The following is a 16700-nucleotide window of genomic DNA, read 5'->3' on the forward strand; positions in this document are numbered from 1 at the left end:
TTCCTCCTCTGCATATCACCACTGATGCCTTGGGAAGGCTGACCTGGAGCAGAGACTAGGCAGCTAAGAGAATAAAGTAGATATTTATTAAAAGGCCTTTGAGGATACACCTCGGGCAGTACAAGAGCCTGGCCAGGGCTACACCCAAGATGGACTTAAAATGGTCACAAAATGGACGACTGGTCATGAAGTCTTACACTTTTATAAGTTTTGGTCCGTTTACATATTGCGGTTTAATTGTCCAATTACAGCTTCAGGTTATGAAGTCCCATCCTTCTTGTTTTCTTTCTTCAGTCCACCGTTGTTTATGCTTTTGGGCCTGAAAACTTGTAACCCTTGTACTTGGTCTTCGGCAGGAAAGGATTTGTTTTGTCTACCTACTCTGTGAAGAGAGCTTACTAACACTCAATATGAGGCTCAGAACTACACAGCTAGGCAGCACAGAATCTGAAAACCATGAAAGCTAAAACTTAAGGCATCACCACAGCCACACCAGATGCCCTGCAGGATGTGACCTAGGTAACATGGGAGGTCTCCAGCCCTTCTGGCAGCTGTATGGAATCTGTTCTGCGGCCATCATGGCTGAACAGGCACGCTCCCCTAAACACTCCTCCATGCCTGGCATTCCCAGTGCTCCCCATTCCTCTGCCCCAAAGCCAAAATACCCAGCTACCTCCTTGTCTTGCCCTGAGTGAGTCTTTGCCCTTTAGACCATCCCACAGAGACCAGCATCAGCCAGAGACAACCATGGGAGGAATCAAAGCCTGGCAATGTAGCAGGAGCTGTCCCTCACTTCCCAGGAAGCTAACAACAGTCTCTCTCTTAGAACAGAGCTTCACAAGGCCCAAAAATGCAATCCTAGCCCTCCCTGGAGCTGGATGCCCATTTATCCCCCCAAGAAATCACACCCTGCTACACAGATGCAATCCCTGGGCTAAGAGTCACAGACAGTCCCTTGCTGGAGCCCGCCCAAGAGCAATGAGCTTTCCAAGTCCTTTCCCTTTCTTGGGGGTCTGGTAGTCACATAAACAGGAAGAGCCTGGCCCTCTCCCTCCCCTTTCCAGGGCTCTGCCTCCCTCCCCTCCTCTGCGGCGGGCGCCGGCATGATGCAAGCCTCAGCGCTGGGCTGCTTGGCCCCCTCGGGAGGAGTTGCCGGCTGGCCCCTGACCTCCAGGCTCCGCATTTCCTGTGGCAGCTGAGGAGAGAGACGAGGCCCCTTCTTCCAGACGCTGGGGCTGCGCGTAAAGGGGCCTCTATGGACCAGCCTGCGGGGAAAAAGGAAAGGTCATGGCCGTCCTTTGCCTTCAGAAGCCCGACGTGGGAGGACGGAAAGATGCCAGCAGCCCTGGTGGAGGTGGGAGCGTTGCTGGGACAGAGGCGTCCAGCCTAAATGACAGGGCGAGGGCCATGCTCCTGCCCCAGCCCTGCAGCCAGCTCTCCCAACCCTTCTTTATCTCCTGACATTTCTTTTTAGAAGCTTTGTGGCCTTCTCTCCCAAAACCAAAGGCAGCCACACCAGGTCTGGGCTGCTGCCCAGGAGGGAGCAGAGCTGGTGCCTGCAGAAGATGGGTGCAGCTGCAGAGCCCAGTGCTATTAACCCTCAGCAAGCTAAACCCAGCTCCAGGAATAGGTGCCCATCCTAAAATTAAAAAAACTGGACTGTTGCCTAGAAGGGTGTTACCCCTTTCCCCCAGGTCCCTCTAGGGAGGACTAAGCTGAGACAGGCATCCCACACTCCTCCACGCATCTCCCAAGGGTCATGACAGGTAACAGAACTGAGATCTGCAGAGGGAACCAGGAAGGACAGAGCCTTGCTGAAGGCATTCAGTTTAAGAGGCATATCCCTGTCTGTGGGGTCCCCACCCACGCTTGGGCTCTGGGCAAGCCGTGCCTGCTAAAGGCCCAGGATGCTGGCCACATGTGATGCCTGCTCTTCACGACCTGGCAAGAGGTGCCGGATGCCTGGGGAGAGCAGGGAGGAGGGATGGCATCCCGGATGGAAACCTCTGGTATGCCTCTGCACTGATCTCCACTCTGCCCTGGAATGTGCCGGCCAGCAGCATGTGGGAAAGTGGAGGCAGCAGAGACCTTGGATGTGTCAGCTCCCCGGCTGAGTAAACAAGAGGAGCCCTGGCAAGCATTCAGCCCCAAGTATCCAAGACCTTGAAAAAGGGGGGCTGGAAACAGGGAGGTTCTTCTGTCCCCTTCTTGCTCAATCTTTGCAAAATATGTCCTAACCTCTCCCCTACCTCAGGTGCTAACACCACCTCCTCATATCCCTAGCAAGTCTGCAGAAGAAGTGTGGGGAGACACTCTCCCTGCAGAGTTTCCAGCACCATGCTGTTAGATCTAACATCCGGGAGAAACGCTGCCTCAAAAGGAGGGTCTGGAGAAGAAAGAGGTAGGATAAAAGCATTTATCACCCCCCACCATGTACATATATCCGTGCCCCTTGGCAGTCTCCCAGACAGCAGGGAGCACGGAGCTTGGAGGGAAATTCCAGCAATACTGGCACTGCCTCGGGGAGCACAGTGACAGCCGGGGCAGAGGCACAGCACAGCTCCCAGACAAATACCTTCCCAGCCCCACCTGGGGACATTCCCACTGGGGGGTGCAAGCTCCAGCCACACTCCAGGTTTCAGAGGCGCAAGAAAGGCTGACAGTGCATTCCTCAGTGCTGGTTGGAAATGTGTTCTCACTGCTCTTCAGGTTGGCAGCATTGCCTCCCTGGTCTCCTCCATAAAGTGGACCCACGGTGAGTCAGCCCGTCATCCCCTCTGCACCCCGGTACAGGAACCTGGGGAAGAGAGGTGGGCTGGGAAACGTCCCCCTGCATCCCACCAGGGGAGCCCATCATCTCCTGGGGGCTGAACTCCTGCAGCAATGGCGCTAGGAGGTTGTGCCTCCTGGCCACCATCCCGTGTCCCCTATCGCTCCTCGGCAGGCGCAGACTCCCGGAGAATGAGCCATTGTTCCCCAGCCCTGCAGCCTCTTCCTGTCCCTGTAGGGCTGTGAGACAAACAAAAGCAGAGCCAGACGCCATGGGGAGGAGGCTGGATCTGCTCCCCTCCTCCAGATCCCGCAGCAACCCCACAGGCAGGCAGACAGATGCCTGCCTTGGGGGAATGGGCAGGGACACCCCTATTTTTAGCTGCTTCTGCATCCCCACCCCCTTCCTTCCGTGAGCCAAAAATACATGGGCTGTATGGACAGGCAAAATCATTAGGATAAAAGAGTTGTCCAGGCCTTGTGTCCAACTACACCCCTGGCTTTCACCTCTTCCCTTTCACCAGAATGGGTTCCCCAAGCATTGTCTGCCACTCCCAATATGGATGACTTATCTCTTCATCCCCATTCCCTGTATCCCCATATCCTCTCTCTGAACACTGTACCCTTCCTTACCCCTGCATGCCACTCTCCCTTTGCTCTATGGATGCATCTCCCATTTCTTGATGGTCCCCTCTCCCATGTCACACCAGCCCTGATGACCTACTCACTTCCCTTGAAATCCCCCAGCTCCTCTTTTCTCCAAAATACCTTTCTGCACCTCCTCATGCAATTCATTTTTAAAAGGCTCTTTCCTCCCAAAGGCCCAGAGTTTCCCCACTCACCCCCATCCCCTTCTTACCCTCTGCACACCTCTTACTGTCACCATCTCCTCCTTTCTCCCCCCACCCCAACAGCCTCAATTCCAGCTCCCTCCATCCTGCATGGGCTTTAAACTCCTGTAGATGCTCCCCCTCCTTGTCCTGCCAAGGGAACATATTTGAGGTAGGGCAAAGAGACTCACAGATCCCCCTGCACACAGAGAGCTGCTTCTCCAAACACCAAATTTATATCTAAGCCCTCCCCCAGTCCCTCCTGCAGTGACTTTTACAAGGTCTATTAAAAAGAACTGGAGAATCAAATGTGGGGTTGTTCTGGGGAGATGTAGTCTACATACATAAATATATATATTTATATTTACATCTCCTTTCCCAGTGCATGGAATCACTGAAGTGTTTCCAGGCCACAGGCAGCTGTTCCTGGATTACTTCTGGTTTATGCAACATCCTCCCTCCCCCTCCCAGCTATGTCCCAAACCCCCCTTCCCTTTCCTCTGTGCCCCTGTAAAACTCAGAGGGAAAGCATAGGTCAGAGTTTGTCCTGGGGTCTGTCCCTCCATCCTCACACTCAAAACCACTCCACAACACCAACAGTAGCCCTACAGCACCTCACAATCCTGGCCAGCAGACAGGAATAGCATACCAGGAGGAAGCTGGGGAGTGTAGGGGGAGGAGGAAAGATGAAAATATTTGGGATAGGAGGAGATGGGCAGAGGGAGGGAGGCAGCCCACCAACAAGCCTGGGAACTCATATGTACCTCCTCCTGGACTTTGGCAAACCCCGAGGCTTTGAGTTCCCAGCCCTGCTCCCAGGGGAAAAGCACACACTCCCTGTTTTGCAAATCCCACAAGCAGGACGTGGTCAGTCCCATTCCTTCGGCTTCCCACTGCTCCAGGGGAGGGGAGGAGTTGGTGGGGGAAGTTAGAAGTGGTGTTTACAGGGTTATCCACCCTACTTCTAGCATGAGTGGGTCTAACCCAATGCTGCTGCCTGCCTGGTGGTGCTCACCACAATCCCCCCGCTTTCCTTCCCCCAGTGCAATGCAAGGATTCTGGGAACCAGACTGCTCCAGTCCCTTTCCCTGGTTATCTCAAAGGCAACAGGCACAGTGTGGGGGGCTCGCATCGCAGGCGCAAAAATGGGTTGAGCCTGGCCAATCACATGTCTGGGAGCTCAGCCAGAGGAGAAATTGCCCCAGTGGAGAAACTATAGGGCATGAGGGATCCAGTGCCTACAAAGTCAGAGCTGGCATCAGACCAGGGTTGCTCTTGATAAGATATTGGGTGCTTACACCTATCCCTTGCCCCAGGGTGCCACCTCCTGCCACCACTCTGGCTTGCTCACCCTAAAACCGGCTTTGCCTTCAGCTCATCCCCAGGGCAGCAAGACATGGACTGGAGGCAGTGCCGAGGGCCATGGGCTGGGAGCAGGGAGGAGGGACCCAACAGCACCAGGGTGAGGGAGAGCTGCATGAGGCCATCCCAGGTGGGGCAAGGGAGCTCTCTGCACCCCCATCCCCATCGTGGCAAAGTTCTGTCCCACACCCCACTGCTGGTACTAATCCCCATACCCATGTGGTATGTGCCCTCACGGCCTCAAGAGAAGAATGGAAACATCTGGAAGTCACCTGCAAACGAGCAGCACTTTCAGTTAATGAGGAAATATGAGCCAGAGACCCTGGGCAGTAACAGGATATCTGCTTTTTGTGCACTGAGCAAGGCACCCCCTTCCCACCAAGCCCCCTGCCTGCCCTCCTTCTTCAGGAAGTTTCCAGCACTGTTGTGCTCTTGGAGCTCCATCCCTGGAAATTTCCCAGGAAAGGAGGGCAGGTGGGAAGGCAACGAACTGAAATGACTGAGTTTATATTCAGGGGTGAGCACCCTATCACAAGCTGGGATGCCCTCATCACCTTCCCTTGGCTTCTCCCAGGCACTGGGGAAAGGGACTAGGAGGATTTTTCTTTACTGGAGGGGAGTCCTGTATCAGCCTCCTTCAGGCATTTGGTCTGTGAGCGGAAGGCACTGCAAAGTGAGATAGGATGAAGGACTGAGCACCAGGAAGTGTGGGGCAGAGACCTCAGCCCACCCACATCTGTCCATTCCTCTCTCCCTCCCCATCATACTGAGTCAGTCACCCATAAGACCTCAATCCCGTGTTGGAGGGATGAGTGCTGGGGAGATGAGGGGATGCAATTTGCACATCCATGTCTTTGATGTTGTGGTAGGCAAAGCAAATCCTCATCTAGGAAAGCTGCTGGGCCACTTTTCTGCTCCATGATAAGCCCAGTGGCTGGTGTCTGTAATGGTGAGACTGGTACTGCTGCCTGGGGCTTAAGGTTACAGATGGGATGAAAGGTTGGGGTGACTGAAGGTGAATGAGGTAGCTGGGCTGGGAGGGGTCCAGGCATAAGCTCCTGCTCAGGGCACCTGTGGGTGGTACAGTGACTCTGCAGCACTGTCCAGCCTCACAGTCACCTCTCAATTATCAGCCAAGGTGGATAAATAGGCTGAGAAGCAGGATTGTATGGATTGACTTTCCAAGCTGTTGTATATGAAAGAAGGGGGTGGAACCAAGCAGCCAGAGGCCAGGATGAGTACTGACACCCAGAGCTGGCAAACACCCTGACCCTGGAGGACCCCAAAGCACTTCAGTGCTAGACCTAGAAGTACGAAAGTCAGAGTTTGGCTAGCATGGCCACAAGTTCACAGGTTTGGGGAAGGATGCTGAAGAGAAGGCATTTCCAGATGCTTTCCTGGAAATGAAGCCCATCCTGGCTTCACAGAGATGCTTGGAGTAGGAGCAAGGAGAAGGAGGCAGTGGAGAGCCAGCTGCCCTGCAGGAAGCAGAACATGGCCTCTATCCCATCTGGAAAAGATTTGTTCTGCATTCCCCAATAGAGGTGGCTGCCGTTGCCCAGGCTCTGCTTCCTGACACAGCCTCTGCTGCAGGGCACAGGGATGGAGGTGAGTCCCTCCAGTAGGGTGGGGGGAAATGCCCTGGTAGGCCATGCAGAGGAAGGAGACCCAAAGAAAGGGTCTTTTCCTGCCTCTCCCACCACCCCCATTAGCTTCCACTGAGCAGGACCTAGGGGAAGGAATGCCTATCATAACTCTGACAAACCAGAAGGATGCATGGCATGATTTCTCCTCCTTTCCTTGCTGATGGCAGAGCTCATCTCCCATCAGAGCTAAGCTTCCATTTTCTTCCAAGACACAGATCCACTTAAAGTACCATCAACATGCACATACGGTCTTAATTCCTAATGGAGAAAACTCCCACTGAAGGCAGAAAGTCCAACTTCCATTTCACAGAAGAGAAGCCAGAGAACAGTGCCAAACCCTACTACTACTACTACTACTACTAAGTGAACCTCTAAACAATAAAGTGCTCCTGCCTGGGCAGGATAAGCCATCCAAGCCCAGTGAACGGCCAGGTTCCATTTTGACATCTCCTCTGCAGACATCTTGTCATCCCTTCAGCCAAGCCCTACTTAACCCAAACAAGTCTTGTCTTGCCTTCACCAGCAGAGACACCTCCCTTCTCCTCAACAGGGACCTGAATAGGTGCTAGTGCGTGGCCAAGTGGTCCCCAGCAGAGCCACCAGGCCAAGCCTGAAAGCCATGAGGGTCACCAATGGCACTGATGATGCTACACCCACCTGCAAGTTGCCCCTCATTGGCACTGATAGGGTCTTCTGCCCTGTGACCATCAAGGGATAACACACAATGCCAGAGGGATGTGGTGTCCCATGTGTGGGCAGAAACACTCCCTGGTGCCACCAAAGATCACTTCCTTGCATTTATCCACTGCCACTCCCTCACCCTGGTCTGACACGCTGTCACTGGTATGACACTTGTCCTGATGCCCTAACACTTGTCCTGACCCTGTAACAATCGCCAGCCTGGCCCACGTGGCCTTCAGGGAGGCTGTCATCCTGTAACGCCCAACCCAATGCTACCCACAGGTGCTGGCATGACCACCCACCCGCAGACCCCTGTCCTGACTGGCAGTGCTACACTGCTGAGAACTTCCTATCCAGTATGGGATCAGGGGGCCCTATGTGATACCCAAAGGGTGACACACACACACACAGGGTTCAAAACCCTTTCCTTTGCCCTGCAGCCAGGCTCCTCTAACCAGGTTAGACAGCAACCTGGCCTTCCCCCTTCCCCCAAACCCACTGAAGCAGGCACCCGGGAGCGGGAGGCAGCCAATGCCGGCAGACGGGAAATGGCACTGGGGAAGCGGGGAGGAGGAGGGGAGCGGCAGAGAAGTTCCTGAAGTTTTCTGTCCTGGATAGTTGGAATAAATCTCATTTTCTCTGGTCTCCTTGCCGAGTCGAGGATTGGCTCAGCAGTGCTGCAGCCCGCCCTCCTCCTTCCCACGTCCCCTCCCCGCCAGCTTTGCTCCCTCTCTCCCGTGGCATCAGGCCGTCAGCCCGGGAGAGCCAGCTTGGGGGGACAGCCGTGGGAAAAGGAGGGGGGCAATGCCTTCCCTTTCTCCCCCACTCCATTCCGGAACACAGCACCAGTAACCCTTGGAACAACTTACAGGGGCCTGCGGAGAGTGTCTCGCAACTTTTCGTCCAGAGGACGGGGAAAAAAATAATAACCCTGGTTCGAAAGAGGTAAATCCTGAAAGTTTTGATTCATCAGTTTGTAGAGCTGGGGGCAGGGGGGTGTTGGGACCAGAAGGAAAAGGGCGGAGAGGGTGCTAGGAGAGGGGAGAAGTGGGAGGGGTGGCAAGGCGATAGAGACTGGAAGGATGGTAAAAAAGAAAGGGAGCAGAAGGCAGGAATGCAACAGGAAACTGGGAGTGAGGCGAGGGGACACAGGACAGGGGGGAGAGACGGGAAGGAAAGGGATTGAGAAGAGGGTCTCACGGGTGGGGGAAGGCAGGAGGACGCTTGTCTCCCAGACCCTGCTCTAGACACCCCTCAAAGCCCCACAGGCTCTCGGCACCTCAGTTTTGGGGGTATGGAAGAAGAAAGGGAGCACTTTTTCACAAGCGGGCAGGGAAGGGATGTCTAGAAACTGCCCACTTCCATAGCTCCGGCCTCCCTCTATGTCTCAGCTTGTCTGCTTGGAAAAATATCCTTGTTATACAGAGATATCACTATGTATATAAATAGCAGCCAGCAGCACAGGAGTCAGATTTAGGCGTCTGCCTACTGCCCGGCACTGCTCCAGGAAAGCTGAAAAAGGCCAAACCCAGCCAGCTAAGCCTCTTTCCCCCTTCCCCAAAAGCCTGTCCTTGCTGGCTTTCCTCATCCCAAAGCAGTCACCCAATAGCGAAACTCTGCCTCCCTTCCTTCGGGGAAAGGGAGGTTTTTCATCACTCAGGAAGGCTGGGAAAGCCTTCCTGGCCACCCACAGCCATTTCCACTCGCTCTTCCTGCTGTTGAGACCACCCCAAATTTCTCACCCTCTTTTGCAGTATGTCCCCTTTGGGGGAGGGAAGAGGCTGCTTTCAGCAGCTCTATCCAACTAGACATCTGGATTATTTCCCCCCCCACCCCCCTTTCTGGTTTCCGCTCTTCCCAGCAAGCAGAACAGCTCTGGCCATTCCCAGTTAGTGGAAAACCAGTGGTAACCAGCTGAACTCGGGGGGAAGTGGGGGAGGCCAGGCTGGGAGGAGGAGGAGGAGGAGGTGCTGGTAGCAGGTCTTTGAAGGCAGGGGGCTTCCCAGAGGAGGCAAGAAGGGAGCCACAGAGAGTATGCCAGGGAAGGGGAGGTCGTGGTGGGCTGTGTGCTTGCTGTGCCAGAAACTGGCAAACACGGAGGGCTGCCAGATGGAAGCAGTGGCACCCGGACAGAGATGGCCAGGCAGAGGGGTTCCTTTGCCCAGTGGAGGAAAGGACAGCACACAGGGCACCCTTTGCCCGAAGAATCACGGGTTTCCCTGGCATGGAGGAGTCTGTTCGGGTGAAGGGGAGGGCTCAAAGGGGCAGGGAGCCACCAGGGGCAGAAGGAAAGAAGAGAAAGGGGGAGATTGGAAGGAGGAAAAGCCCAACAGGCCTGCCAGAAACCTGCCATCCAGGTAGGGTTGGGCACCAGCTGCTTCACTCCCTCCCTCACTCTCTCCCTCCCTCCTCTTTCCAGTGCTTGCTGCCTGCCAGCAGGCAGGGAGAGCCAGGGGCCAGGAGTTGCTGGCTTGCTTCCCTGTTGTGACCAAGAGACAAGGAAGGAGAAACACTTTCCTCCACCCCACTCCCTCACTCAATAGTTGTCCAGATAGGAAACAAGGGGATGCTCTCCTCCCACATCCCCCCTTTTCCTTGCCTCCCCACCCCATCCCAAGGTGTGATGTCTCCCACAGGGGTGTGCAGGGCAGCTGTGTTGTGTGGAGGACCTGGGGTGGGGTAGGAGGGTTGGTGCAGCACATGCTAAAGGGGACAGTCCCCACTTTGGGTTTCTCAGGGGCTCCAAAGTGCAGAAGAAAGGGAAAACTTGAGTGCTGTAGCTCACCTAATCCCCACTCCCAGGGTCACTCGCTTTCCTGGGAAATCCTGGGGACAGCTCAAAAATATGGTTGCATCTCTCTCCCTGTGGTCTCAAGACCCCAGCTGTGCTGCAGGGACCACCCTAGTAGTTTCCTTTGTACTCCAGGAGGGCCCTGACCTAGTGGCTATGGGTGGACTTCTACCAGAGAAAGGAAATAGCTCCCCAGTTGTCTCATCACCCCAAATCTGCCACATGCATGGTTTGTCCTGGCTGCAAGAAAGCACTGCATGGCCTCTGTGGTCAGGAGGAAGACATGAGCTGCATGAGCCAGGGAACTGGGGGCCAGCAGGAACCCAATCTGCCACCATTCCGTCCCTGCTGCCACCAGCCACTGCCACCCCAGGAGGCCACTGCAACCCTGGGGAGGCAGCCAATGGTGCTGGGTGCTGCTGGGGGAGGTTTGTTTTCCCTTCCTCAGTCATTAACCCCTGGCAGATAAGAAGGGCCCCGCGTGAGCAAACAAGGCCAGGGCAAAGCAAAAATGCCTCTAGCCAGCCAGGAAAGCAATTTCATGTCCAAGACTCCCCTTCACCAGAGCCTTTGCCATCCTGGCACTGACTGGCTGCTCCAAGGTGATGCACAGACGCGCAGGAGAGGCAGAGGACATGGCAGGGGAAGCCATGCAGCAATGGGGGTCCCACCACATGGAGATCAAGAGATGTGAGGCTCCTGCATCACCTCTTGGCAAGCTCTTTTCCACAGCCATCCCTGCTGGAGGGACTCAGCTCTGTCCTGACACCCCAGCCACAGAGCTGAGCCCAGGGAAGGATACATACCCAGCTGGCTACCAGGCCACTGGCACTCTGAGATGCCCCACAACTGAATCCTCTCCTTTCCCAAACCCACCCTCTCCCACTTGCTGTGCACACCAACGGGGGATCTGCCAATCTGAGAGTCCTTCCCACTGACTGGGGAGGTCATCACCCTGCCGTGCATTCAGCTGCTGCTTCCTGCCTGCCCCTCAGTGCCTCTGGGATCTGCTTGAGTGCAGAGACCCAACCCACCTTCTCCTCCAGCCTCAGGCAATCACCTCCCTTGCCGCACCTCAGTTTCCCCTGTCCGCGAACTGCCAGCTCCCTGCTTCTCCAGCATGTCTGCCCAGCACCCAGGGACCCAGCCAATGTAGGACAAACAAAGCAATATACAAATATCGCATTTTTGCTTCCCACCACTCCTCCCTGAGAAGCACATGGGCCCCAGGCCTCACCCTCTCCTTAAGGGTTCATTTGAATAGCAAAAAGGAGGGAGAGGTTTCTTGCCCCAGGAGCTGGGGCAGCCAAGCAGGGCACTGCCCTGGGAGGAGGTTCTGCCTCAGAGGGAAATCCTCAGCCGGTGTTGTGGTGTGGGTCTGGCAAAGCTGCTTTGCAGACAGGAAACTAAGGTATACTGAGGTAGGTCCGCAAGGTGAGGGAGACCACATGTTTTTAGAGGAAAGTCTTTTTCTTCCTCCCCAACAGAAGGCCAGGTAAGGCAGCAGCCAGTAGCAGCCTCACTGCTGCCTTATGTACTGCCTTTAACCTCCTCAGGCAGTTCTGTGGATACAGCCAATGGGATTGGGAAGATTCTGTCCAAGGGCTTCACTGTTCCTCTTGCCTTGTTTAGGTGGCCAGTGCTCTTGCCCTGCCAATCCACCCAAAGCTCTGTTCGTTGCTGCCCCATCCGTGACTGGCTGCTACTCACCCAGCGGCAGTAGAAGACGGTGGATTAAGTCCACGACCAGACACAGCTTCCAGTGACCTCCACAGAACGAGGACTGACCCAGACACCCCCTGGGGACATCTCTGTGTCACCACTGTCCTCACCACTAAGGACGTACCCTCTGAGGGTGATTTCATGAGCGCAACATAGTGCAGGGAAGCAGGAAACCTGCTGAAAGCCAAAGTGACGTGAACTGTTACCCCAAGAGTATTGGAGCAGAAGCAATGGGGAGGCTGGGGATGTGACAGACCACCCCAGTGCTGGAAGCCTCGTGAGGGCTGATTTTTGGAGTTTTCTCAAAGGCAGGGTGAAGGGTGCAACATGAGCCTGGGGAAGCTGCCAGTGCTCAGCTGGGTGTCAGGCTCCCATGGCAAGCGGCGGCTGAAGTCGGAGCTGACGCCGGACATGATCAGCCCTCCGCTGGGCGACTTCCGGCACACCATGCACGTGGGGCGCGGTGGGGACGTCTTTGGGGACACCTCTTTCCTTAGCAACCACGGTGGGGCTGACACAGCCAAACCCAACAACTTCTTCGCCCGGACGCTGCGGCATGTCCGCCGGACACCACTGAAGAGACGGGGCAGTGGGGGCCAGGCGGATGCCTCACCCACGCCCCCAGCCATCTCGCCCATCATCAAGAATGCCATCTCACTGCCGCAGCTCAATGAGGGGATGTATGATGGAGGCAGCGGTGGCCGGGGATTGACCAGCAAGTTCTCCTTCAAAAGTGCCTCCAACAGCTTCTCCAAAACACACCAGGCCTACGGTGAGTGAAGCGCGAGGCAGAGGCTGGTGCCCAGGTACTGAGCATCTTCTGGAGCCCTTCTCCATTGCTCCATGCCTCAGTTTCCTCCCCAGTGAGGGACTTAGGGTCTTAAGGAGAGATGGGATATTTAAGACTGCCCAGTCATGACAATTCGTCCAAGCAGATAAGCCTAACCTTGCTCTGAACCATGGTCCTTGCTCCTGCCCTTGGAGGGTCTCCTTCCAGGGTGTCCTTCAAAGCAGGGCAGGGATGGTTTCTCTGTTTCTCCCCCTCTTCTGTAGCCCCACACAGCTGGCAGCCTGTGTGGAGTAGCTGTAAGGGAGCGCCCCCCCATCTACCCTCAGCCCTACACCTTTCACTTAAGCAACCTCCCCGAGGAAGCCAAAAAGGTGCTGGGACAGTGGAGCAGTCCCCACGCCAAGGTTGTGAGGTCAAGCAGACCCACAGTATGGACTTCCCCACCTCCACACAGATGTTCTAACCCTGTCCCTAGCTGTGCCAACTTCTACGTCTCCATGTGCATCTCCTAAGGAATTCCATCCACCCTTCTCCATGATGTCCTCATCCCTCCCTGCAAGCCAGGGTGCCCTTTGGGGAAGGGTTGTGGGAAGGACAGGACAGGACATCTGTGTGGCTCCTCTCCAGCCTCACAGCATTGGGCTGTGTTCAGCTTCTCCCCAGGGAGGAAGGTCCAGAGCAGAAGGTCTCAGGGTGGGGGTTGGATCTGGGGTGCCTGCAGCTGCCAGAGGAGGTGGTCAGGCTCGGAGGAAAAGGCAGGCTGAGGCAATGCTGCCATCTCCTGGTCTCACCTGCCTGGCTTAGCCCCCACTGCCATTCTATCAAGCCCAGAGCCCACCTGGAGACCCTCTGCTGTAATTCTGGGCATTGGAGATGTCCACAAAGACACTCACCTGTCCTTTAGAGGCCATTGCCTCTAAAGTGACCTGAGCCACTTTGGCAGCAGTGTCCCATATCCACTGCAGAAGTAAATCAGGCTTCCTTCCTTGCTTCACCAGCCATACCTTCTGCCTTACAGGGCTGGAGTCTGGATTTTGTACCATCCCTCGTGTCCCTCGCTTGGAAAAGGCCCAAGAAAGCACCCATCCTGGGGAAGATGAGCTAGATCGCTCCGACTCTCTGCTGTCCTTCCGCCTAGACCTGGGGCCCTCCCTGATGAGCGAGCTCCTCCAGGTGATGAGCTTCTCTGAAACCAATGGGAGTGAGGTGGGGGAAGATGGCCCACACCTCCTGCATGAAGAGGGGACCAAGGACAGGGTCCCTCCAGCAGTGCATGTATCCCACGAAGAGGACAAGGCAGCATCCAGCTTCTGGGACTACTCCAGGCAGAGCAACATGTCAGGGGCCAGCTCACTGCCGGGTCAGTCAGTCCGTGCCAATGGAGAGGCACATGCCATTGAAGGTGCTGGAGCGAACTCTGTCTGGGCGTCAGGGCCAGCAGCAGTGCCCAGAGGATCCCCCTGGCAGGGCCACTGGAACGACTGCACCATTGAGGCTGGAGAATTTGACCGAGCAGCCCAGGTCCTGGCCCGCCATTACGGTGGAACCAGCACCCCGCGGAGCTCGGAGAAGGGCGAAGGTCCCCGGCAGGCCCGGACACAGACCCTGTGGGAGAGCCCCAGCAGCAGCTTGTGGGGGTCACAAGTGACAAGGGAGAGCCAGTCCCCCGAGGCCAGCTGGAACCAAGGGGAGGAGGAGGAGACCAAGCTCTCCAGCCTGCAGGAAAGCTACAGTGGTGCCCGAGGGGCCCGCAGCAATTCCTTTGAGTATGCCGATGAGGAGGAGGAAGAGGACGATGAAGTCAAGGTGTGAACGGCCATCCCTCCCATCACTGGCCCCACCAGAGACACTGGTGCTGGGGTCTTTGCCCTCCTCCCTGTGCCCCACCCGCTGGTGCCAGTGTCACCAGCAGACCCAGTAGGTGACCTCCTTGCCAAGTGGGGGCACTTGGCAGGCTGGGGAGGGCACGAGAAGAGCCCATGCCCTGGGGGGGGTCCCTGGGGCTGGGCCAGGCTGCTGCAGAGGCCAGTGGGCACCACAGAGCCAGGCATAGCACCCCTTCTCCAGCCTCACGGCCATTAGACATCAAAGGAACATTCCCATGTGCCAAAGGAACCCCGAGTCCTTCCTACCCCATCCCATTCTCCCCAGCACCCTCTCTCTCAAGCCTCAGCCTGGCTCCACTAGCATGTCTGGGGACATACTCTATCCTTCCACTGACCATCCTCTGCAATGGCATGCATGCCTCCCCAGAGGTATTCCCTCTGATAGCTCAGGCATGTAGGGTATGGGGTGTCCCCAGCTCCAGCTGGTGCAAGACCCTTCATTATAGCACATCTGTCGAGAGGGGAAGGTCAGCTGGAGTCCCAAGGGACAGGCAAGTGCCACAGAGCTGAGCTTTCTCTTTTCCCCTGCCCCCCAAAAAAGCTGTGTGCTCAGTGTTCAGGAAGTGGGAGCATGCACAGAAGTAATCAGAAATCTTTCCACTTGCCTCCTGCTGCTGGACATTACTTAGGACAGCTTCCTTCTTGACCCCCACTCATCTCAGCAGCTGAGAGGGGAGAAACTTCTTGGCTGACTGGTGGCAAAGGCAGGTTGTCAGGTCACCGAATTCTGCAGTTCAGCCCCTAAAAATCCCTTCTTTTTCCCCTGCCTCAGAACAAGGAGACTCCTCTGCAGCCACTCAGTTTGTGCCACCATCCTCATGGTGGTGGCACAGTTTTGTGTCTCCATCCTTGCCCCTTCCCCATTCCCCCCCCCCCCCCTTTGCAGCACACCCCTTTCCCAGGGTAGTGTGGACCACAGCTGATGTCCCTCGTGGAGCGGCCCTGGGTGACACAGCCGCCCTGGAATGAGCTGCCCCCCATGCTGGCCCGTGTGCAAACTGGCCCTCATAGAAGCGCCTTTGTGCCATGGTGTGGAGCCAACATGCTCGGGGGCTGAGGTCACCAGAGAGACCCTCACAGGACCCCCCTTGTTCTCTGGGACAGGAGGGGGTGTGCAGTGGGAGGAGATGCTGGGCCATGGCTGCAGGACTTTGCTCCCACGCAGCTTACCCGCCACCCAGCCGCTTTTGCCAGGAGGCTCTTTAGAGGAGCATAAAGAGCTCCAGGGTGTGCACATACTGCACATGGAAGTGCCACTTGCAGCCAGGCCACCAAGGTTAAGGGTGAGCCCGTGTTCCCTAGCCTCCCCAAGGGGCTGCCACCTCATGCCAGCCACCAGCAGCAAACCAGGGCAGGCACCAGCTTCAAGAAGTCCCCAGGTCTGTCCACTGGAGCCCAGCAGGATCAACCTTATTCTCCCTTGCACCTTCCAGGTTGGGGACCTAGGCTCTCACGGTGAGCTCCCCTCTGCCCTCTGCTTCCCAGACTGTAACACAAGACCAAAGACCCATATCTGTGGAATTACCCTTTCTGCCTCCCCTCTGTATCCCGTGCACTTATTTTTGTCCTATTAAAACAGTTTTGATACTAACTTCTCTCATGTGTCCCCTTGGCTGCTATGACCTTATTGTCTTCTTTGCTATGTCTGCTGGAGCCCCAGCCACCAATCCTTCCAGTAAGGAAGTGCAGAGTGGGGGAAAGGGTACTGCCACCTTGCCTTGGAACAGGCTCTCCGTAAGTTGGTCCTCTACTCTGCTCTCCTCCTACCCAGCCTGAAGTGTCCCAATGTTTGCTGTCACACATCAGCCTGACTTTAGCTGGCAAGATACTTTTCAATTAGAGCAGCAGCATGTAATAATCAGGACTATTTGCCTGTAGTCCTGGGCAAGGAGGTACTGAGCCACATAACTCAGCCAAAATCCCACTGCCTCTTCTACCTCATTTTTGCTGAGTAGGATCTGCTGTGGAAATGTCAGAGTAATGGCTAACCTGACTGGAATGTGCCAGCAGATAAGTGAGGTGAGGTAAAAGGGAAAGTTGGAGACAAATCCCTTATCTATGTCAGGAATGTTGGCTGGGGGCACTCCTGTGCTGTTGTCCCCATGCCACTTTTTAATTATGCCCTTTTGTAGCACCAAAGGCCACATCAAATACCACTTCATTCACATTTATGCCTTCCTTCCCCTTTCACCATCCCTCCTTCCCAAAAGTTCAGCTGCAGGA

At 55.8% G+C, this 16700-nt stretch overlaps 1 protein-coding gene across 1 annotated transcript; it reads left to right on the forward strand.

Moving 5' to 3' along the window:
• Positions 1-7955: 7955 nt before the first annotated feature.
• CDC42EP1 (CDC42 effector protein 1) lies at positions 7956-16678 on the forward strand. Its single transcript, XM_066184072.1, has 3 exons — positions 7956-8233; positions 11712-12573; positions 13610-16678. Exons 2-3 carry the CDS (start codon positions 12129-12131, stop codon positions 14401-14403), a joined length of 1239 nt encoding a protein of 412 aa, XP_066040169.1. The 5' UTR covers positions 7956-8233; positions 11712-12128; the 3' UTR covers positions 14404-16678.
• Positions 16679-16700: the final 22 nt, after the last annotated feature.

Source organism: Chamaea fasciata, unplaced genomic scaffold (assembly GCF_029207755.1).
Source record: "Chamaea fasciata isolate MVZ Bird 193981 ecotype frontalis unplaced genomic scaffold, bChaFas1.0.hap1 SCAF_5, whole genome shotgun sequence".
NCBI lineage: Eukaryota > Metazoa > Chordata > Aves > Passeriformes > Sylviidae > Chamaea > Chamaea fasciata.

What these genes read in the sequence shown, in the direction of transcription:
- CDC42EP1 (XM_066184072.1), top strand. Translation starts at nt 12,129, where the DNA reads ATGAGCCTGGGGAAGCTGCCAGTGCTCAGCTGGGTGTCAGGCTCCCAT. An exon ending in CAAAACACACCAGGCCTACG is followed by an intron (nt 12,574 to 13,609) that starts GTGAGTGAAGCG and finishes TCTGCCTTACAG; the next exon opens with GGCTGGAGTCTGGATTTTGT.